The sequence below is a fragment of the Maylandia zebra genome, linkage group LG14 (assembly GCF_041146795.1).
Source record: "Maylandia zebra isolate NMK-2024a linkage group LG14, Mzebra_GT3a, whole genome shotgun sequence".
Lineage (NCBI taxonomy): Eukaryota > Metazoa > Chordata > Actinopteri > Cichliformes > Cichlidae > Maylandia > Maylandia zebra.
Genome location: NC_135180.1, coordinates 24,742,323 through 24,759,138, shown reverse-complemented (window position 1 = coordinate 24,759,138; position 16,816 = coordinate 24,742,323). Strand labels below are relative to the sequence as shown.

At 40.6% G+C, this 16,816-nt stretch overlaps 2 protein-coding genes across 3 annotated transcripts in view; one reads left to right on the top strand and one right to left on the bottom strand.

Annotated features, from left to right (window-relative positions):
• Window positions 1–5,258: 5,258 nt before the first annotated feature.
• c15h3orf80 (chromosome 15 C3orf80 homolog) lies at window positions 5,259–6,207 on the top strand. The gene has a single exon (XM_012917139.2). It carries the CDS (start codon window positions 5,433–5,435, stop codon window positions 6,078–6,080), a length of 648 nt encoding a protein of 215 aa, XP_012772593.1. The 5' UTR covers window positions 5,259–5,432; the 3' UTR covers window positions 6,081–6,207.
• A 3,228-nt stretch (window positions 6,208–9,435) lies between these two features.
• ift80 (intraflagellar transport 80 homolog (Chlamydomonas)) overlaps window positions 9,436–16,816 on the bottom strand; it is a 55,696-nt gene continuing 48,315 nt past the window's right edge. For both annotated transcript variants that reach the window (XM_076873248.1, XM_076873247.1), the window contains exons 15-20: window positions 16,635–16,782; window positions 14,829–15,000; window positions 12,508–12,597; window positions 12,170–12,342; window positions 11,819–11,942; window positions 9,436–10,035 (exon numbers count right to left, since the gene is read on the bottom strand). In XM_076873248.1, the coding sequence (XP_076729363.1) occupies window positions 9,925–10,035; window positions 11,819–11,942; window positions 12,170–12,342; window positions 12,508–12,597; window positions 14,829–15,000; window positions 16,635–16,782 (818 nt within the window). In that variant the 3' untranslated portion in view covers window positions 9,436–9,924. The remainder of the gene's footprint in view (window positions 10,036–11,818; window positions 11,943–12,169; window positions 12,343–12,507; window positions 12,598–14,828; window positions 15,001–16,634; window positions 16,783–16,816) is intronic.

The following is a 16,816-nucleotide window of genomic DNA, read 5'->3' as shown; positions in this document are numbered from 1 at the left end:
ATACTGAGAACTGCAGTTTCCTAACATTCCCAGCATATTCGAATGCTGAAATTAATTTAATTTCAATTTAGTTCTCTTCTCTTTTATTCAAACAACAGTTGCCTCAAGGTGCTTTATATTATAAGGTAAAGGCCCTGCAATAATACAGAGAAATGACCCCCTTTGAGCAAGCACTTGGTGACAGTGGGAAGGAAAAACTCCCACTTAACGGAAAGAAACCTTGAGGAGAACCAGGCTCAGGAAGAGGCAGCCATCTGCCATTGGCTGGGGTCGGGGGGGGAGGAAGATAGAACAAAAACACACTGAGAGCTTTCAAATAAACACTTAATGAGTTTGAGAAATGGCCTCAATAACCAGGAAGTTCAGTCCATAGTGTCTGGTTTCTTGCTGTTTATTGTTTGTGAAAGACATGGGAATCATGGAAATCTCTGAAGGCTTTGCATGTTGCATGTTTTCTAAGAAGAAAAGTATCTGTCCTTGATGCTGTTTGGATTTGATGCCTACGCATACTAAGTATTTGGGAATCTTCGCTTGTCCCTCCGTCACCAGAGGAGAATGATTTAAATTGCTGTACATTTTCACATTTCCTGTTTCTGGACATCTGGGAAGTAGAATGGAAGAATGGAGGTCATAATTTAGGCAAAGGGGGGGGGGAGAGAGAGAGAGAGAGAGAGAAGTTAGTGTCTGCATGGCCTCTGGGGAGCTTGGTTACAAGTTTTTAGGTGACCCTTCTTCTGTTCTCCTGTCGCTTTAGTTTACACCCTCCCATTGCTTACACAGTCTATGTACTTATTGCTCTATACTAAGCCCGTCAGCGTTTTGTATAATGTGTGTTGTGTCATGGCCTCTTTCTCTTTTTATCTATCCCGCTTTCCCTCCATGCTGTTAATGCCTTATTTTGAGAGTTCCCTCAGGGAACGCTGTGTTTTCAGGGGCAAGAGAAGAAGGAATCCTGGGATATAATGTGGGCGTTTGGTAAAAGTGCTGAAAGCCATAGTCACCTTCTGAGACACAGACCACCTCCTCCTTTTAGTGTGTCTCAGCGCAGGGGTGTGGAGGCAGGGGGTCGAAAATCCTCTGACCTCCACGCCCACTCAGAACATGTGGGAATGGTAAAATTATCCTATATTTAACCCCCAGGTGTCTGCCTTGTGTGTGTATGTGAGTAACAGTAACTGAGTCATCTGCAGCTGGGTGGTACATGGGTTATCTTATAGGGCGGAAAAAAAGTGGGTGGGTTTGGAAAAGCTGTGCTCCCCCTTAATACACCACAGTCACCTCCCTGGGATAAGAACTTTCTCAGTTAAATATGTCTGAGGTTGAATGTGTGTACATTAGATATATGTGAAATCCAATCAAACATTAAATGTGTGGTTACAGAAAGCCACCGAGAATTAAATGGCAATCTCCCACCCTCTCAGCTAGATAATCATACAAAACTTAATGCAAGAGAAGAACAAAAAAGTCACCTTCAAAGAATAAAAAAAACATTTTTCTTCTTTGTAGAGTGAAAGTAACACATAATTAATACTTTTTTTGTTTTACACAGAGAATATTTGTGCTTATGTGGCTGTGGAGAGGGCATTTGCACATAAAATATTTAAATTTTCAAAGAAGGCAACAATGCTGAGTCAAATAAATTAATGCTATTACCCATCAAAAGGGCAGCTTTATATGGTTAGTCACTATAAAGTGAAAAAAAAAGCTTGGCTCAGCACAAACCTTCCAAACATCTGACTTACTAAGAGCACTAAGTAATTCCCATTAGACAGAGAAGGGATTTTACCCCTCTGTCTTCTGGTGAGGATTTCTTTAAGTCTTCGTTCTCAGAGGAAGTCTGGATTCTGATTCATCTCCCTGCCAAAAACTACACAAAGCTGGGAGAGCAAGCCACATTAAGGTGCTCGTTAAGGCACACACTTTCCCTCAAGTATATTTGTTACCACATGCTTGTTCAAAGGCGCAAAGTTTACACTATGGTGTATTTCAAATGAAGTCTGTCCCGTGACCTGTGCCACGTCATCTCTTCTCGCCTCCATTTTTCGTGTCTCTGTCTACCACATTGTCCAGTTATGCAAAAAAAAAGAAGAGAAAAAAATGAAAAAGAATGAAACCATACAAAGACACCCACACAAACAAACTCAAACATAAATACAGTTGCCCCATACTCTCAACATGCACAGTCCGTACACTTTAAGACCTCCGAGCCAGCAGAGCGATAAGATTAGAGGAAGTATGTGGGTGTGAAATAGCTGCGGTGTGGGACTTTCTGGATTCACACAATCTTCACTGACTGCAGGCCCTGCTTTTTATTAGAGTTCAAGCTGATGGGAATACACAGCACTGATGACACCCACACTCATATCCTGCACAGATACCGAATTCATACACTAATATGTTAAACAAGCTAAAACTTATGCATCAATCCTCCCCTGTCTGCAAAGCCAGACGCAGCTATTCTTAGGTACGATCACACAGAAAGAAATCCTTTATATAATGTATATTTGTGGACCTGAAACACTGCTATCATTCAAAGGAAAAAAATCTCATTGTTTCCATAAATGCTGCAGAAAAGAAGCTACAGAGGCTGAAGTTGATCTCAGGGCAGTAACCCTGAGGTTGTGACTTCTGCTCTGGAGCAAATAAAGTGAAACCCAGAACCATCAGTGGGTCCATTAACAAAGCCAGAGGCCGGACAAGGCTTTCTTTGTTTCATAATTAATGCAAACATGATAAGCATGACATTGACTGTTGGGCATCAGAGTCCTCGACACATGAAAATGAACGTTGCCATTCATCATTAAACACGGCTAATGGACCCCACAAGACTGAATTATTAAGCACAACACAAGAGACCTTTGTGCCAGATTAATGGAAGCACACAGGACGGCATATTTATTACAGTGATATAGAATAGTGAAAGTGTTATCACAGCGATTGTTGGCCATACAGGAGGCTGAGACTTTGTGCAAGTTAACGCAACAGGAACACAGTCGCCTTTGTGCTGCTGGTGTTAACAGATTTGCTGCATATAAAATATCCATTGTTGCATTCTGAATTTGTCTTCAAGGATCAGGGTTTCTACTTGTGTACATCAAATATTCCAAACTATAAATATACTATGTGTTACAAAGAGGGGGGTGAATGTTATTTTCATGTTTCCTGTGGGATGTAGTTGGTCTCCAATTGGTTTGATGTGTTTGCTGGAAACTGCTAGAAAAGACAAGGGGGGCAAGGCAATCGTGCAGATGAACAGTGAAAATAAATAAATAATTCATTTTACACTTTGATTTTTCTTCAGGATAAAAAGATTTATTTACATTCTTATCTATATAGTTGCTCAAATTGGCTTGATTTGAGTCAGTTAAAAGCCAAATATCCACAGTTTTTCCTCCATACTGTACAGGTTGCAGCATTTTTCTGCCTTCCAGACACTGCACAGAGTGAAAGCTGTGATCAAAAATAGCAGTTGTTCTCTGTGCTTGTCAATAAGAGCCCTCCTGAGAAGCAGACTTGCTGGAAAAACGAAACAGGGGAGAACTGAGAAGGGTTTCTGAACTCTCAGAGCCATGGTCCACAGGCTATTGATTGTTTATTTGGTTGGAAAGTTGCCCTGTGATCACATTTCCCTAATTGAGGTAGATTACAGAAAGAAATACGATGCTGCATAAATTAGGTTGCATGGTGCTCTTCTTCTACTGAATTTCATGTCATAATGGTCCAGTAATTGGATTTGGTGTATTGTGCATTAGGCCTTGTTTAGGAAAGAGACGAATACAGACTGACTATCAGTAACAAACAGTAACATGAAGACAGGGTGAAATGTTCCTGTAATTTAAAAGGATTCACCACAATTTAAACAATGTAGACTTTGCAAAAGACTCTAAAGTCCTTATATTTATCAGTACAACCCTGTCTTTTAAAATAGAATCAGAGGCTGTAGTCTTCCCTGTAATGTCTTAATATCATAAATGCTATTCACCGCAGAAAGAGAGAGAAAAAGAAAAGGACAACAGGCCTTTGAAAAATGATGCTGGTCGATCTATACAACCACGGCGGAAAATTATTCAAGTCGCTAATTCATTGCAAGACAACAAATTAAGCAGAGTGGTTTAATTAATCAGTTAATATTCAGGACTTGAGGAGCAGCTTAGTGAGCCCGCTGTTCTTGGATGTTATCCAAAGGGACATCTTTAGCATAAATTAACACACGGGGCACAGAGACTATCGTTTAAAGCAAGGAATTAGTTTTATGGTTATGTTCTTCAATGCTGCAGACACATGGTTCTCTAGGGTGATACTGAACTAATGGGAATCCAGACACTCATCTAATGGGGGCCATTACAATCCACATTGCATTTTTAATGAGACGGTTAGAGCTGTTGGCGCCTTGTGTCAGGGTCATTCACCAGTGCTGGTTTTTACCTGGTTCAGAATTCAGTGATGGGACAGTTTTAAAGTCTTTCGGGTGCAATGGATCATAAAGTGGCATCTGGGGACGTGTCAGTCTCAGATATTACAGCTGTTTACCTCTCTACATTATAAAAGGTTTCTATTAATTTATACTAGCCTAAAGAGTTCAGAAACATATGATGATCTTGGGACAATATGGGAAACATTAGCTCCACCTTAACCAAAGCCAACACTGATATCCTACTCATCCACAAATACTTCATAGTATCTTCTATCATTCATATTACTGTTAAGTGAATTTGTACATAATCTGCACTATCCTACATTTCCAATGCAGGATGTTTACTTGCAGTTAATTAATTCTGTATTGCAGTATTGCTGCTGTTCCTTGGCTTAAGGACCTCTGTTCTCAATCTATCACTATAGAACAAAGACTTGTTTAAATTTTACAAGGTACTAAGGCACAATATCTTCACTCCTTCCTCTTGTCACCCCTCCTCCTACATCTACAGCATTCTTTATTGGATCTTTAAAGTATAAATCATGATGCTCTGCAGCAAACATTGCACGTAGTGATCAGAGAGGGGGGCTGCTGATGTCTGAAAACTGGTGAGATTGCATGTGTCTTTGTGCAGGAGACTTCAGGTTAAGGCAGAATATGTAACCAGGAGCACAGGCTGGCTATCTGCGGGTTTCACTGGTGTAAGGACATGCTAGGACCCAATAAAGATATCTTCACCTAATAATGATGTAAGATTATTCATGAATCTCATCCCTGCTGCCTTCAGACACTGAGGTGGCTCCACTCCGATCGCCCATACTAAAGCAGACAGGTCGTCCTCACCAGGGGGAGGGGGGGCACCTGCTGTCCCGCTCCTCGCTGCAGAAGCTGTGACAGCACATATTTCGCGAACAGCTGGAAGGAAAGGCAGTCCTGCAACACCTGAGCGGGCTTAACGATACGACGTCGTGCGTACTGGAGACGCGCCGATAGCTGCTCCATCCTGGGGGATCCCGAAATGATGCCCCGTGTGCCGGGCGGCGGCCGGACAGCATACACTGGCACATTTCTGTCGGCATGCCTGATCTCTGCATGTCAAGCCGCCCAGAGCTGTGGGGAGGTCCAGTGCGGCGTCAACCAGCACTGCTGTCCGCCCACCGTCACAGGGAACACCAGTGCCAGCTCGAAGGTGAGCTGCTGCCAGCTCTCCATCCACGCATTTTTCGACAACGTCGGCTGGTTCACGCGGAAGCTGTCCGGCATCCTGATCCTGTTGCTGCTCTTTGCCATGGGCTACTTCATCCAGCGGATCATCTGCCCTCGGCCCCGGCGGCACCCGCACCACGACCGCGGCGAGGAGCCGTCCCTCTTTCACGGACACACATCAGCGTCCCAGGATTCCCTGCTGGAGCGGTACCCCGAATACAACCTCGGGGGCTTTGCCTCTCCAAACCTGCCGGCCTATGACGAAGTTAAGTATTTGCCCACCTATGAGGAAAGCATGCAAGACATGCACAGAGACCGGTCCGGTGAGAACTTGTTGTCCGAAAACGAGAGTGGCGGCCAGGGCAGAGGGAGAGCAACAGGACCGAGATCCGGAGACCAGAGGCTGGCTGCCCTGGAGGTCTCAGGACCTCAGAGCCCAAGGACATCCAACTCTGTTTGACGGAGACTGGGCAAGACTACAGAAACATTGTTATTCTTATTTTAATATAGTCAGGGTAAAAAAAATCTTGCAGAGATACAACGAACAAGTGCAATTATACTCCTGAATGTAAAGAATAAAAGAGAAGGCTGAGAAAAATGCAGGACTACGTGTTTTCTGAGATAACAGGAACCTGCTTTCCTTTTGTATGCAAATGACCGCTTGGGTTATGAAAAGCAGATTATAAAGTAAGCGGAGGAGGCTGAAATTGAGGCGCTTTGTGTTGGGAATAGCTAAATTGGCTCCAGTACAATCGCATTAAGCTTTTTTCAAACTTCAGCACCTCAATTTAACGGCAGCATGAAACAGATTTCCTGTCAAACTGAGGTCCTCTCTTAGTGCTTAATATACTGCCGAACCTGAAAAATTCTCATACTATTTTGTAGAGCCTTTTCTTTATTAAATTTGCATCCAAAAAAAGAAAATAGTTTTTTCAGTCCCCTTAGACATGGACTGAAAGAGAGAAAGGATTAGGGAAATATCTGTTATAATTCTTTCTGAGACACTTTTTTTTAAACCAGCCAGCCCTGGAGTCTAGCTTATCAGCATGAAGGCAGCAATCTACCCCCACATACACACTTCACTGGGAGCTGATAGATGAGCATTATATAAATGACCTGCTCAATGCTTGACATCTCTCCTGTGAGTGAAGCCTTACTGCCCCAGGTCCCAGCTTATGAACTCAAGAAGAAGAAAAATATGAATGAGATTACAGCTTCCAGACTGATAAGAGCTAAAGTTGCACTTTTATGAAGGCATGTCAGAGAAGATAGCTGCTGTCCCAAGGAGCAAAACAGAAAAATACTAGCTCACACGCGGCATTGAAGAAAATGTTCTTTCTTTGTTAAAGCAGAAGGATTTGAAGATGCCAGATGAGAATACATTCAAGTCTGCTTTTGCAGATGCTAACTGTCCTAAAGAAACAAGAAGTTACACTTTAGCTCATCTGAAAGAAGATTTTGAGAAAACATGCTTTCTGTGAATTAATGCCATAATACTGAAAAGGCAATTTTGTTCATTTAGTATTTCTTTACCTTGTGATTGACTGGGTGTCTGGTAAATAGTCACACTCTCCATATCGTATTGTCTTATCTTTAGGGCCAGGCCAAAAATTCTAATGAGAATCTGCATTACTGCTGGATGTAAGCCAGCCAAACGTCTTTTGTTGTACGAACAGTATTGGATCATTTCGAATTCACAATAATGGAAGGTTCTGAAAGATCTGCATTTTTTTACATATGAACTGAAAGAAAAAACACTTTTCAATTTATTTGCCCGTCAACTTCAAGATGGACGAATGTTTTCAGTTTGTTGTGCAGAAATGAAAAGGAGGTGTTTGCATATAAACAGTGCACCAAATTAAATCCCATTAAAGATACAAGAGCAGGTGTAAAGCAGATAATAACCATCAGCTTATCAAATCAACTAAACTGATTTATCCCAGAAGCTCCAAAGTGCTCATCTTTCATCATTCCGAACAATGCAGAACCGTATCTGTAAAGCTAGCCTTTACAATTAGAGACCCTGAGTTGATCCCAACTCTAAAAGTCTGAGTGTGATTGTGGTGGCTTTTGTAAACCAATATCGCCTGACCATAATGGCAGAGCCAGTAGTGATCACTGATGGCTTTCTTTTCCTGAGGGACATTTGTGGGCGGCTGGAGTTTGGACTTAAAAGCATTAAATCCAGACTAAAACAACCACTGATGGGTAGATGAGGTAAAGGATCTGAGACCCTGAGCGGCATGAGGCCATGTTTGAGGGCTAATGAACCCATGAGAAGTGTGATTGTTGCGTTTCATTTTCTCCTTCCTAGTCAGTGTAGTTCACTATATACTGACTTCCATTTGTAAACATCAACAGTAAAGCTGTATGTCTTCTCTCAGGGGAGAGGATAGTTATATACGCTCATGGGAGATGCAAATCTATAAAAACACAGGGATAAATACAGTATTGGTACACTCAGTGGGTTTTGAATCAGAGCCCATAATTCAGTTATCGTATAGCTCTCTGGTATAAAGAACAGACAAACTTCAAAATGTCAAATCAATGAGCATTATCCTTCTCTATCCTCCTCATAAATTCTGCATTACATCCGGGAAGTGTATTTTTGGGAGAGCTTGGCTATCAATTTAATATATGAGAACCAGCCAGTCTTTGAATATAGATATACACTTCTATGGTTTAATAAAAGAAGAGCATCTGTTTGGCACTGTGTGCTGTGTAGCTTCAAAAATATGAAATATTTACACTGGCCATTTCATTGTAAGATATTTGCCACTGGGACTCAAAACTATAGAAAGTCTAATCTAAATGTGACTTTTATATTCTTAACATTAAGATATGGCTGAAGGTAGAGGCGTGGAATTGAGTGAATCAGGTATATCACGCAATGCATGGTTTAAGAGAAAGCATGAACTGATTTCACATGTTGCTGTTTATTGTGTGTGGCCACTCCCAGTAATGGATGTGAAACGTGGTCATCCAGTTCCACCATTTAGCTGTTTTCTCACATCTATATGGTTTGAGGTGAAGGAGTTGTTTGGATAAAGCGTGCTTGACGCCAAGCACATGATGCTCACTTGCTTTGTGTTAAATTACAGGAAAATCGTCACTACTCTTGTATTATGTGGAATTTGAACACGGAAGATGTTCAGTGAACCCAACTAGCTTTAACCTCAATGACTAATTAATGATTTATTTTGTCTGCTCTTAAAAATACATTAGTTCAGATAGATAGTTGGTGGAAAGACAGAAATAAAAAAAGGCTTTTAGAAGTGAAGTGACCAAAACTACAGGAAAACTGCTAAGAAAAAAAAATAAGCAGCAAGAGATACCCAACCCAAGAGAGAGATTTTCCTACTGTTTTCTGTGATGTGTGTCTGTTGCCACTCACTGTTTCATCTTGTTCACTTTCTACCATATCCATCTGCATCTTCATGACATAGTATAGGAGTCCTTTCTGAAGAGCCCTGAGAAAGATGTTCATCCTCCTGGACCACTAGTGGAGATGAATAGGCTATTACCCTCTGCTGATGTAGTGGCCCTCTGCCAACCAGGGGGTGGAGCTCCGTGGCAAGCGGTCTGTTTCATACCTCAGCAGCGGAGGAAATACAAGAACAATTTAAAAAGAGAAGCCCTGCATTATTTTAAGACTGTGAAAACACGCATGCACACAGAAATACCTTCAGGGTGCATGTGCAAAGCTTAAAATAAATCTCAGACCTCAAAGACAGTCCCTGATCCTTGTATAAAACCAGTAAAGTGTCACGACACAAAGGGGAAAACAAAGAAACAGGACATTTTGGATCAATACATACAGTATGGTTCACATGCTTTATTAATGGACATTCTCGCATTTCCACAAGGCAACACTATAAATGTGTAAACTATAAAAATATATTTTAATGTAAAAAAACAAACTGAAACATGACAAAAATAACACTTATACAAATTTACAGATGAACGCGTATACCTATTTAACTGTTAATGAAAACAGATTAACTTTAAACTTGATTCACTCAAAATCAGTCACTACAACAGGAAGGCCACAGGTCTGTTGGTCAGAAATACAGACAGCCTTAAAAAAACTGTTATCAGCCACCCACAGTAACAGTAACATAAGCGATTTTGTTTAAAGCTTTATATGTAACTTGACAAGACTATGTGTGTAGTGTAAGTCAGGCATCACAGACATCACAAAATCTCAAAATTGTTCAGTTTTGGTTTTTACATGAAGGTAATCGTACTTGCTGTACTTATTGTGGACATGACCCTCTTAAAAAAATAAAAAACATTTTTAAAAATCAACGGCGTGAGGCCACGCTGCTCCTCACAGAGGTGTTAGCAGCTCGCTCTCTCTCTTTAGACAACTCCATCTCTATCTTTGCTTGGATTTTTTCCCAGTCCACTTCAACCTGGAAGACACAGTAAGATGAGATGAAATGAGAAAGTAAGAAACACTATTTTAACTGATAAACAGTTCCGGGAAGCATTTGGTAATGGGAGTTATCCCCCATTAAAAGAGAAGGAAAACAAGTTATAGTAAGCGTCTTAAAACACTGGCTTTCAAATGTTAGCCTCGGATACGCTAAGAAAGACGCTGCTAGATCGTCTGTAAATCCCTCCAAACTGTAAGGCTGGCTGAGCTCGGGTAGTAGAAAGCAACTTGTAATGCATTAGAGTAGGTTCTTTCTGTTTAAGAGTAATTAGTGTAAGTACTGCAAACACTTTTAAAATTAGAAATGTTTACTGAACAATTTACAGGAGTTGGGAAGGTCGTGTAGGATGATAATGGTGCTTTTTAACCTCCAGTGGTGATCACATGGGTTGAAGTCACATGCACACATTTTTCCTTGCAGTCTGGCTGAAATCCTACCTACTGCTGAGTTTTTCGGGGTCAGCTGTTTACATGGGATATGATTTAGTACGGTCTGGTTATTGTATGCGCCAACACTATAAACTGGAAGAGTTTTAGATGTGTAAAAAAAACCCAAAACAACTCTCTTATCTCTTTGGCACATGTTTGATCATCCTATTAAAGATGGATATTTACCATCTGTACAGTCCAGTAGTTTCCATTATTGTGTCGCTCTCAATTTTTTAAGAGTTGGATTAAAAACAAACTGTCCACAGAAGATCAGTTCATCTTGGAAGTTAGCATTTTTGGGAAGAGTAGACACTGTTAGGTCCATAATTTCTTGGAAAAGGACACTATTTTTATAGTTTTGCCTCACTATACTACCGCAGTGGATTTTAAATAAAACTATATGTAATTGAAGTTCAGACTTTCAGCTTTAATTCAAGGGGTTAACAAATAAGTTTGGTGTTAACAGTTTATTCATCAGTTTATTATAAATTACAGCCATTTTTACAGATGGTCCCCATTTTTTAGAGGCTCAAAATTAACTGATCAGACTAACATGATTTTACATATTATGTTATTTTAAGCATTTTTAATACTTGCATGAAGAGTCTTGAGAGAGGGACTGCACTTTGATTCAGCTTCAGATGTTATGCCTGCCTCATTTGTAATGAAATATCAGGGAAACAGGCCTCGTCTAACTGCTCGTCTGTCTAAATTAACTCTGAGCCTCTGACAATGGGGCCAAACTCCACTGTGGTTGTGAACAGAGGCAAAACAAAAACTGTACATATATATACCTAAACATTTTTGGCATGACGGCAAGTGTAGAAAGAACAAAGTCAAACGGTAATCAGAATGGATTTTTCTTTCCTTTAACCAGTTTACAAGAAGGTTTTAACCATCTCAACCATCTTTTAAAACCAACAGAGTCTCTGTGATTCTTTTTGTTATATGGAACTTTTTTTATTGTATTTGTACTTTGAGACTATAATTATAATATTAGGCATTGTTGCAGTGATAAGCACTCCAGTAACACTACTGCAAGCAATATTTGGGATTATATAGGTCAGGTGCAGCTAGAGATTTGCCTCCTTTTGCAGTTTAATGCTGTAGGCTTTTCTGATTGGATGGTAAACAGAAATGCTAAGGTAACATAGTTTTTCCCTAAACCAACTTTTTTTAAGGCCACTTAGAGTGTATTAGCAGAGCAAACAAAGTTGATAACCCATGGGAAATAATTAGAAATAGACACCATCCACAGCTAAAAATGTTTCCAGTGTGTTGCTGACCAAGTCAGTTTATACAGTGCAGCAAGACAGGCCACCATAACGTACCCCTTCAGAGTACTGCAGGAATCTCTTATTGGTCTCCTTCCTGCCAAATTTCTGTAGGAACTTCTCCCTATAGGCCAGCACAGTGTCCACATGGGTCTTGTGTTTAACTGCCAGCTCCAATGCCCTGGACACAAGATGACATGATGCAGACAGACATGCATCCTCTGTGAACAAATATGCTTCACCTTAACTCTTTAAAACCTAAGTTTAGACTACCTCCATAAAACAAAATCCTTACACAGCCAAAAATACAAAAAATACATACATGAATAAAAATCTCCCAAAACTGCTTATACTGTCTCTTTACTAGCTGTACATTTCCAACATGAACACATATATACAGAATTATACCTTTCCCAGTTATAAAGGTCAATGTTGACTTGTATGGCCTGGTAGATGAGACCAGCTTGTAAGAAAGCAGCCTCAGCTTCCTGGACCTGACCACTGAACAGCAGCATGTGGGCCAACGATGACTCCTTAGATGGCTGCTCCCTTAGAAAGTTGATGTATTGAACTCTAGGTAACTGAAAGAGGTGAAGCAGCAGATATGCAAAGAGAGAAGCTAGAAATACAGTATCTCTTTTCACTGACAGATTCACTGAAGTTTCACTGAATTTTCTTTTTTATGGTTTTCTGGTGGTTTACAACACTTGTGTTTAGCTGAACTAGCCAATAAGCAGTGCTCTTACCTCTCCAATGGCAGCATAAGCCATCTCTGCAGTAGTCAGCTCTCTGTTTGCCATTGCCATGCCAGCGAGACATGCCCACAAAGATTGGTCCTAGGGATAAAGGGAACAACAGCAGAGAGCATCTTTTAATGAAACCATTTTTTTTCTTTAATTAATATCGACCTATGGCATAAAAAAGGCACCTAACTCAAGGGAGGAAACGGTGTGGTGTTTACACCCTTTGCTATCAGCAGCCTGTAATAATAACACATAATTTGTTCCGTTTTCTGTTGCTGAATCTATGAAAAATGCCAAAGATAACACAATTTGGCAAACATAAAATAGTATAATTGCACCACCAAAGTGAATCCCAAAGAGCTATTAGCCAAAAACTTGGCATCTCTGCAGAGTGTGCTTTAGAAAAAAAAAAGGAAACTGGACAAGTGGAGGACAAAATAACTTGCAGGCCTAAAAAAACCCATCTACAGCAGATGAGCAACATCTGAAAATATCTGAAAGAGTCTGGAAAGCTTATTGGCAGCAGCTTAATTATTCATCATAACAATGCCAATGCAATAAAAACACACTGGGATAGAAAAACACAGATGAAACACTATCAGTCATGGATTGGTCTCTTTAAAGCCAGACATCAACATTACTGAAGCAGCGTGGGATCATCTAGATAGACGATAAAATAAAAGGCAGCCAACAGCCAAAGAAGAGCTTTGAATGTCCTTCAAGAAGCCTGAAGAACTATTCCTGAAGACTAGACAAGAAAGTTTGACCAAGAGTGTCAAAGAATAAAGTGGTCATACCACATACTGACTTTTAAGCTGGTTAGAATTGCAAAAACTCCCTTTAATCCTGCATTTTCATGCACCTTTGCACATGTTTCAATGAATCACTGCACTGCATTTCCAATTTTCCCAACAAAATATAAAGAAGTGGTGGTGGTGGTGGTGGGGGGGGACTTTTGCCTAGTACTGTATGTTGTAAATCTCATCTTGGTGGACATAAACCAAGTAACAGCTGAGCTGTTACTTACTTAGTTTTAGAAACCAATTGCTATGGAGAGATGAAGTAAAAATTCAGTCCTTTGGCCACATTCACAAATGACATATTTAGCAAAAAAGCACTTAATGAAAAGAGGATGTATCAGTGGGCATAAGGATAGAGTACGACTGTATCTTCAATGCATTCTGGTACACTTTACTCATACTTTAACCAAGTCTTTAAACATGCATGACACACACAAAAACAGGAGGTATTTGCAGTACAAAACAACTATAAATGTAAACAAATGTGTCGCCACTTTATTTCCTGCAGCTGGATTAATTAAAATTTGACCACAAATGGGCCAGCAGTTGAGCAAACTGAACTCCAGAGTCACCACTCTGTAATCTCCTGCGTTTTTCAGTATCCATCACTAAGAAAAACAGCTCCAATTAGAAACCACTCCTGCAAACAACAAATATCATCGGCAGGACTTGCCAGAGGTCGTAAACATGACAACACAACTTCACGTGAAACAATTTCACGTGAAATAAACCTTTTTTTGCCTACTTAATTGTTAGGTTATAAACTTTAGTCACTGTATGTTAGGTCTGTGCTTCTTGCCTTAATTTACAACATGTTTCTGTTGACTCCTGTCAGGTGAGCACTTACTGACAACAACTGTGGTTCTGGGAAAAGCCACCAAAAGCTTACCAGAAGCCGAGAGGATGGGGTCAAGGAAAAAGCTCTTAAAACTGGTGCCTCTCTCCATCCCTTTTGTTCCAACCACCCTTTGCTACTTGTTGTCCGTTTCTCCAAGCTTGTGGTTATTGCATCATTGCCTAAGCAAAGACACAGTCTCACACTGTGCTCAGTGTGTGTGAGTAATATGTTTGGAAAATCCACACATGCATGCAGCAGAGTGTGTATTTATGAGTGAGGTCTGGGGGGTTAATCTGGTAAATGGAGTCACCAGGCTAATTGAAGCTAATTAAAGCCTGCTGGTCAGGTCCCATAAACCTGTCTACTACTTTCTGGTTCAGACATATTATCCATGCATACACGTGACATACGCCATGGGAAGCTGAACTGTACCAGAGCCCCAAGACTGGAGGATATTTAACACTACCACAAAACTGCTAACATAAATACAACGTGAAAGAAATGTAGTAATCAATGCGAAAGCTTAATGCTCACTATGGCTTTGCTTGTACAGCTAATGCAAGGACATACACAGTTCTACAAACACTGAGACCAATTGTACAATGATGTCACATCACTTACATTAAGCACATATAGAAATCACTGACACAAGTAGAAAAGAGTAAAAGACATTTCCAGTATCTTACTTTTGCATAGCAGCAGAGGCGCAGTGCATCCTCCCAGCGCGCAGAGATGCTGTATTCATGCAGGAGGGCAGGAAAGGGTAGTACACTGCTGTACACCAATGAACCATCTCCTTGGCGTAATGTCACTTTGGTGCCAATGTAGTTTAGAACTTGGGGTGCACGTCTGAATTCACTTTGCAAAGACACACACAGTTTGTTACAGTAAATACTGCATTGACAGAGGGCAGAGGGAAAAAATGAGTTTGTTATGCATAAATAACATATAAATGATTCCTGACGCTGCTTCGACAGACTCATTAATAGTGCAGATTTTACCAGTTTCCTCTACAAGCACGGCATATGTAAACCTGATAAAATGGCCCAACAGCCATGGTACCACTGTAACCTGTACTGTTCTTAGGGCGTCCTGCTTCCTGTAGAACACCATCATTGGTCATTTTTTTAGATACACCTTGCTAGTGCTGGGTTAGGTCCCATTTTGCTTTCAGATCTGCTTAATTCTTCATGGCACAGATTCAAAGGTGCTGGAAACATTCTTCTGAGATTTTGGTACATGTTGACATGATAGTATCTGACACATCTCAGTAGCTTTTAAAATACTCAGCCTGCCTGGCACCAGCAACCATGCCACATTCAGAGTCACTTAAACCACTTTTCTCCCCATTCTCAATGCTAAGCTTGAACTTCAGCTGGTCACCTTGACCATGTCTAAATATGTAAATGCACTGGGTTGCTGCCACGTGACTGGCCAATTTGACATTCGTGTTAATCAGCAGTTGAACAGGTATATCTAATAAAGTGGCTGGTGTATATCCAACAAACCTAAAGAGAAACTTTCAGAAATTTGCAGTTTCTGATGATTTATTAGCTTTTGCCACTTAGACTTTGGTGTTCCTCAAATTTCTGCCTGCTTGAGCACTAAACAGCAATAATAAAACCAGTGAGTGAGTCCAAAATGTGCACAAAAAGTTTACAACCAAGTGTTCAGATTAGTGTAGCAGACACAAGTATAGTTTACAATTGCCTGTACTGACAGTGCAGGCACTCTGCCTTCAATGCTGGCTAACGCTGAGGAGTTCTGGCCAGAAAGCTTTGCACAGTCTGATAGATGTTGGCCATATGCATTTTGCTTTGGAGAATGAGTTAAAAGGTACAGAAAAGCTGCCTCCATTTCTGCTCTTAGTTCATATTTGACATCTTTTCCAGAAACCTCTCAGATGAAAATGCAAGGGCACTGAGAGGTTCTCTTATATACTTCTATCTACTCTGGCCAACTTTAAACTTGAATATAACCTTTTGCTGCTTTTGTAATAGGAACTTACTCGCCATTCTGGTGAATGGTATCAGCTGTTACATGCTAAAGTCACCAATTAATTCTCATCCCCATTTCTTGTACTGCATAATACCTCTCTGTCAGAACCTCTAGAATCTCCCCACGTAAGGTGGTTTTTAGAGTTGGTGCTTTGACGCACCAGACATGGTTAAATTGGCAACTGAGTATTAACAGGATCATTTTACAGAAGTGTCAAGTCCTCATAAGGAGGTTGGAGGATTGGTGGTGTGACATCTATTAGAATTAACAGCCAGGAGATGCTGGTTCACATCCTACTGGAACCTTAATTTTGTTTTCCTTTTACATCCACTTGCATCTACCTGTAACAACAATAACCTTTCTTTTTGAAAAACAACTCATTGGCCTATGACCAATCACTCTCACTAATGCATTACCCAGTGTGTCAAAGCATAGACACTAATTGTTTATTAATTAGTCACACCAGGGGCTTTGCGAAAGCCCAGGGAAATTACCTGCCATCTTTTATGCACAGTGTCTTCGGTAATAATTCCTTGTCAGTGAAGACAACACTTGGGTAGTACCACACTGTCAGCTGGTTGTCTTGGATTCCACACAGGATGTTAGCAGCATCATTCCAGGCCATACTATGAACCATGCTACCTAAAAGATAGAAGATGCATGCAGCTATTACAGT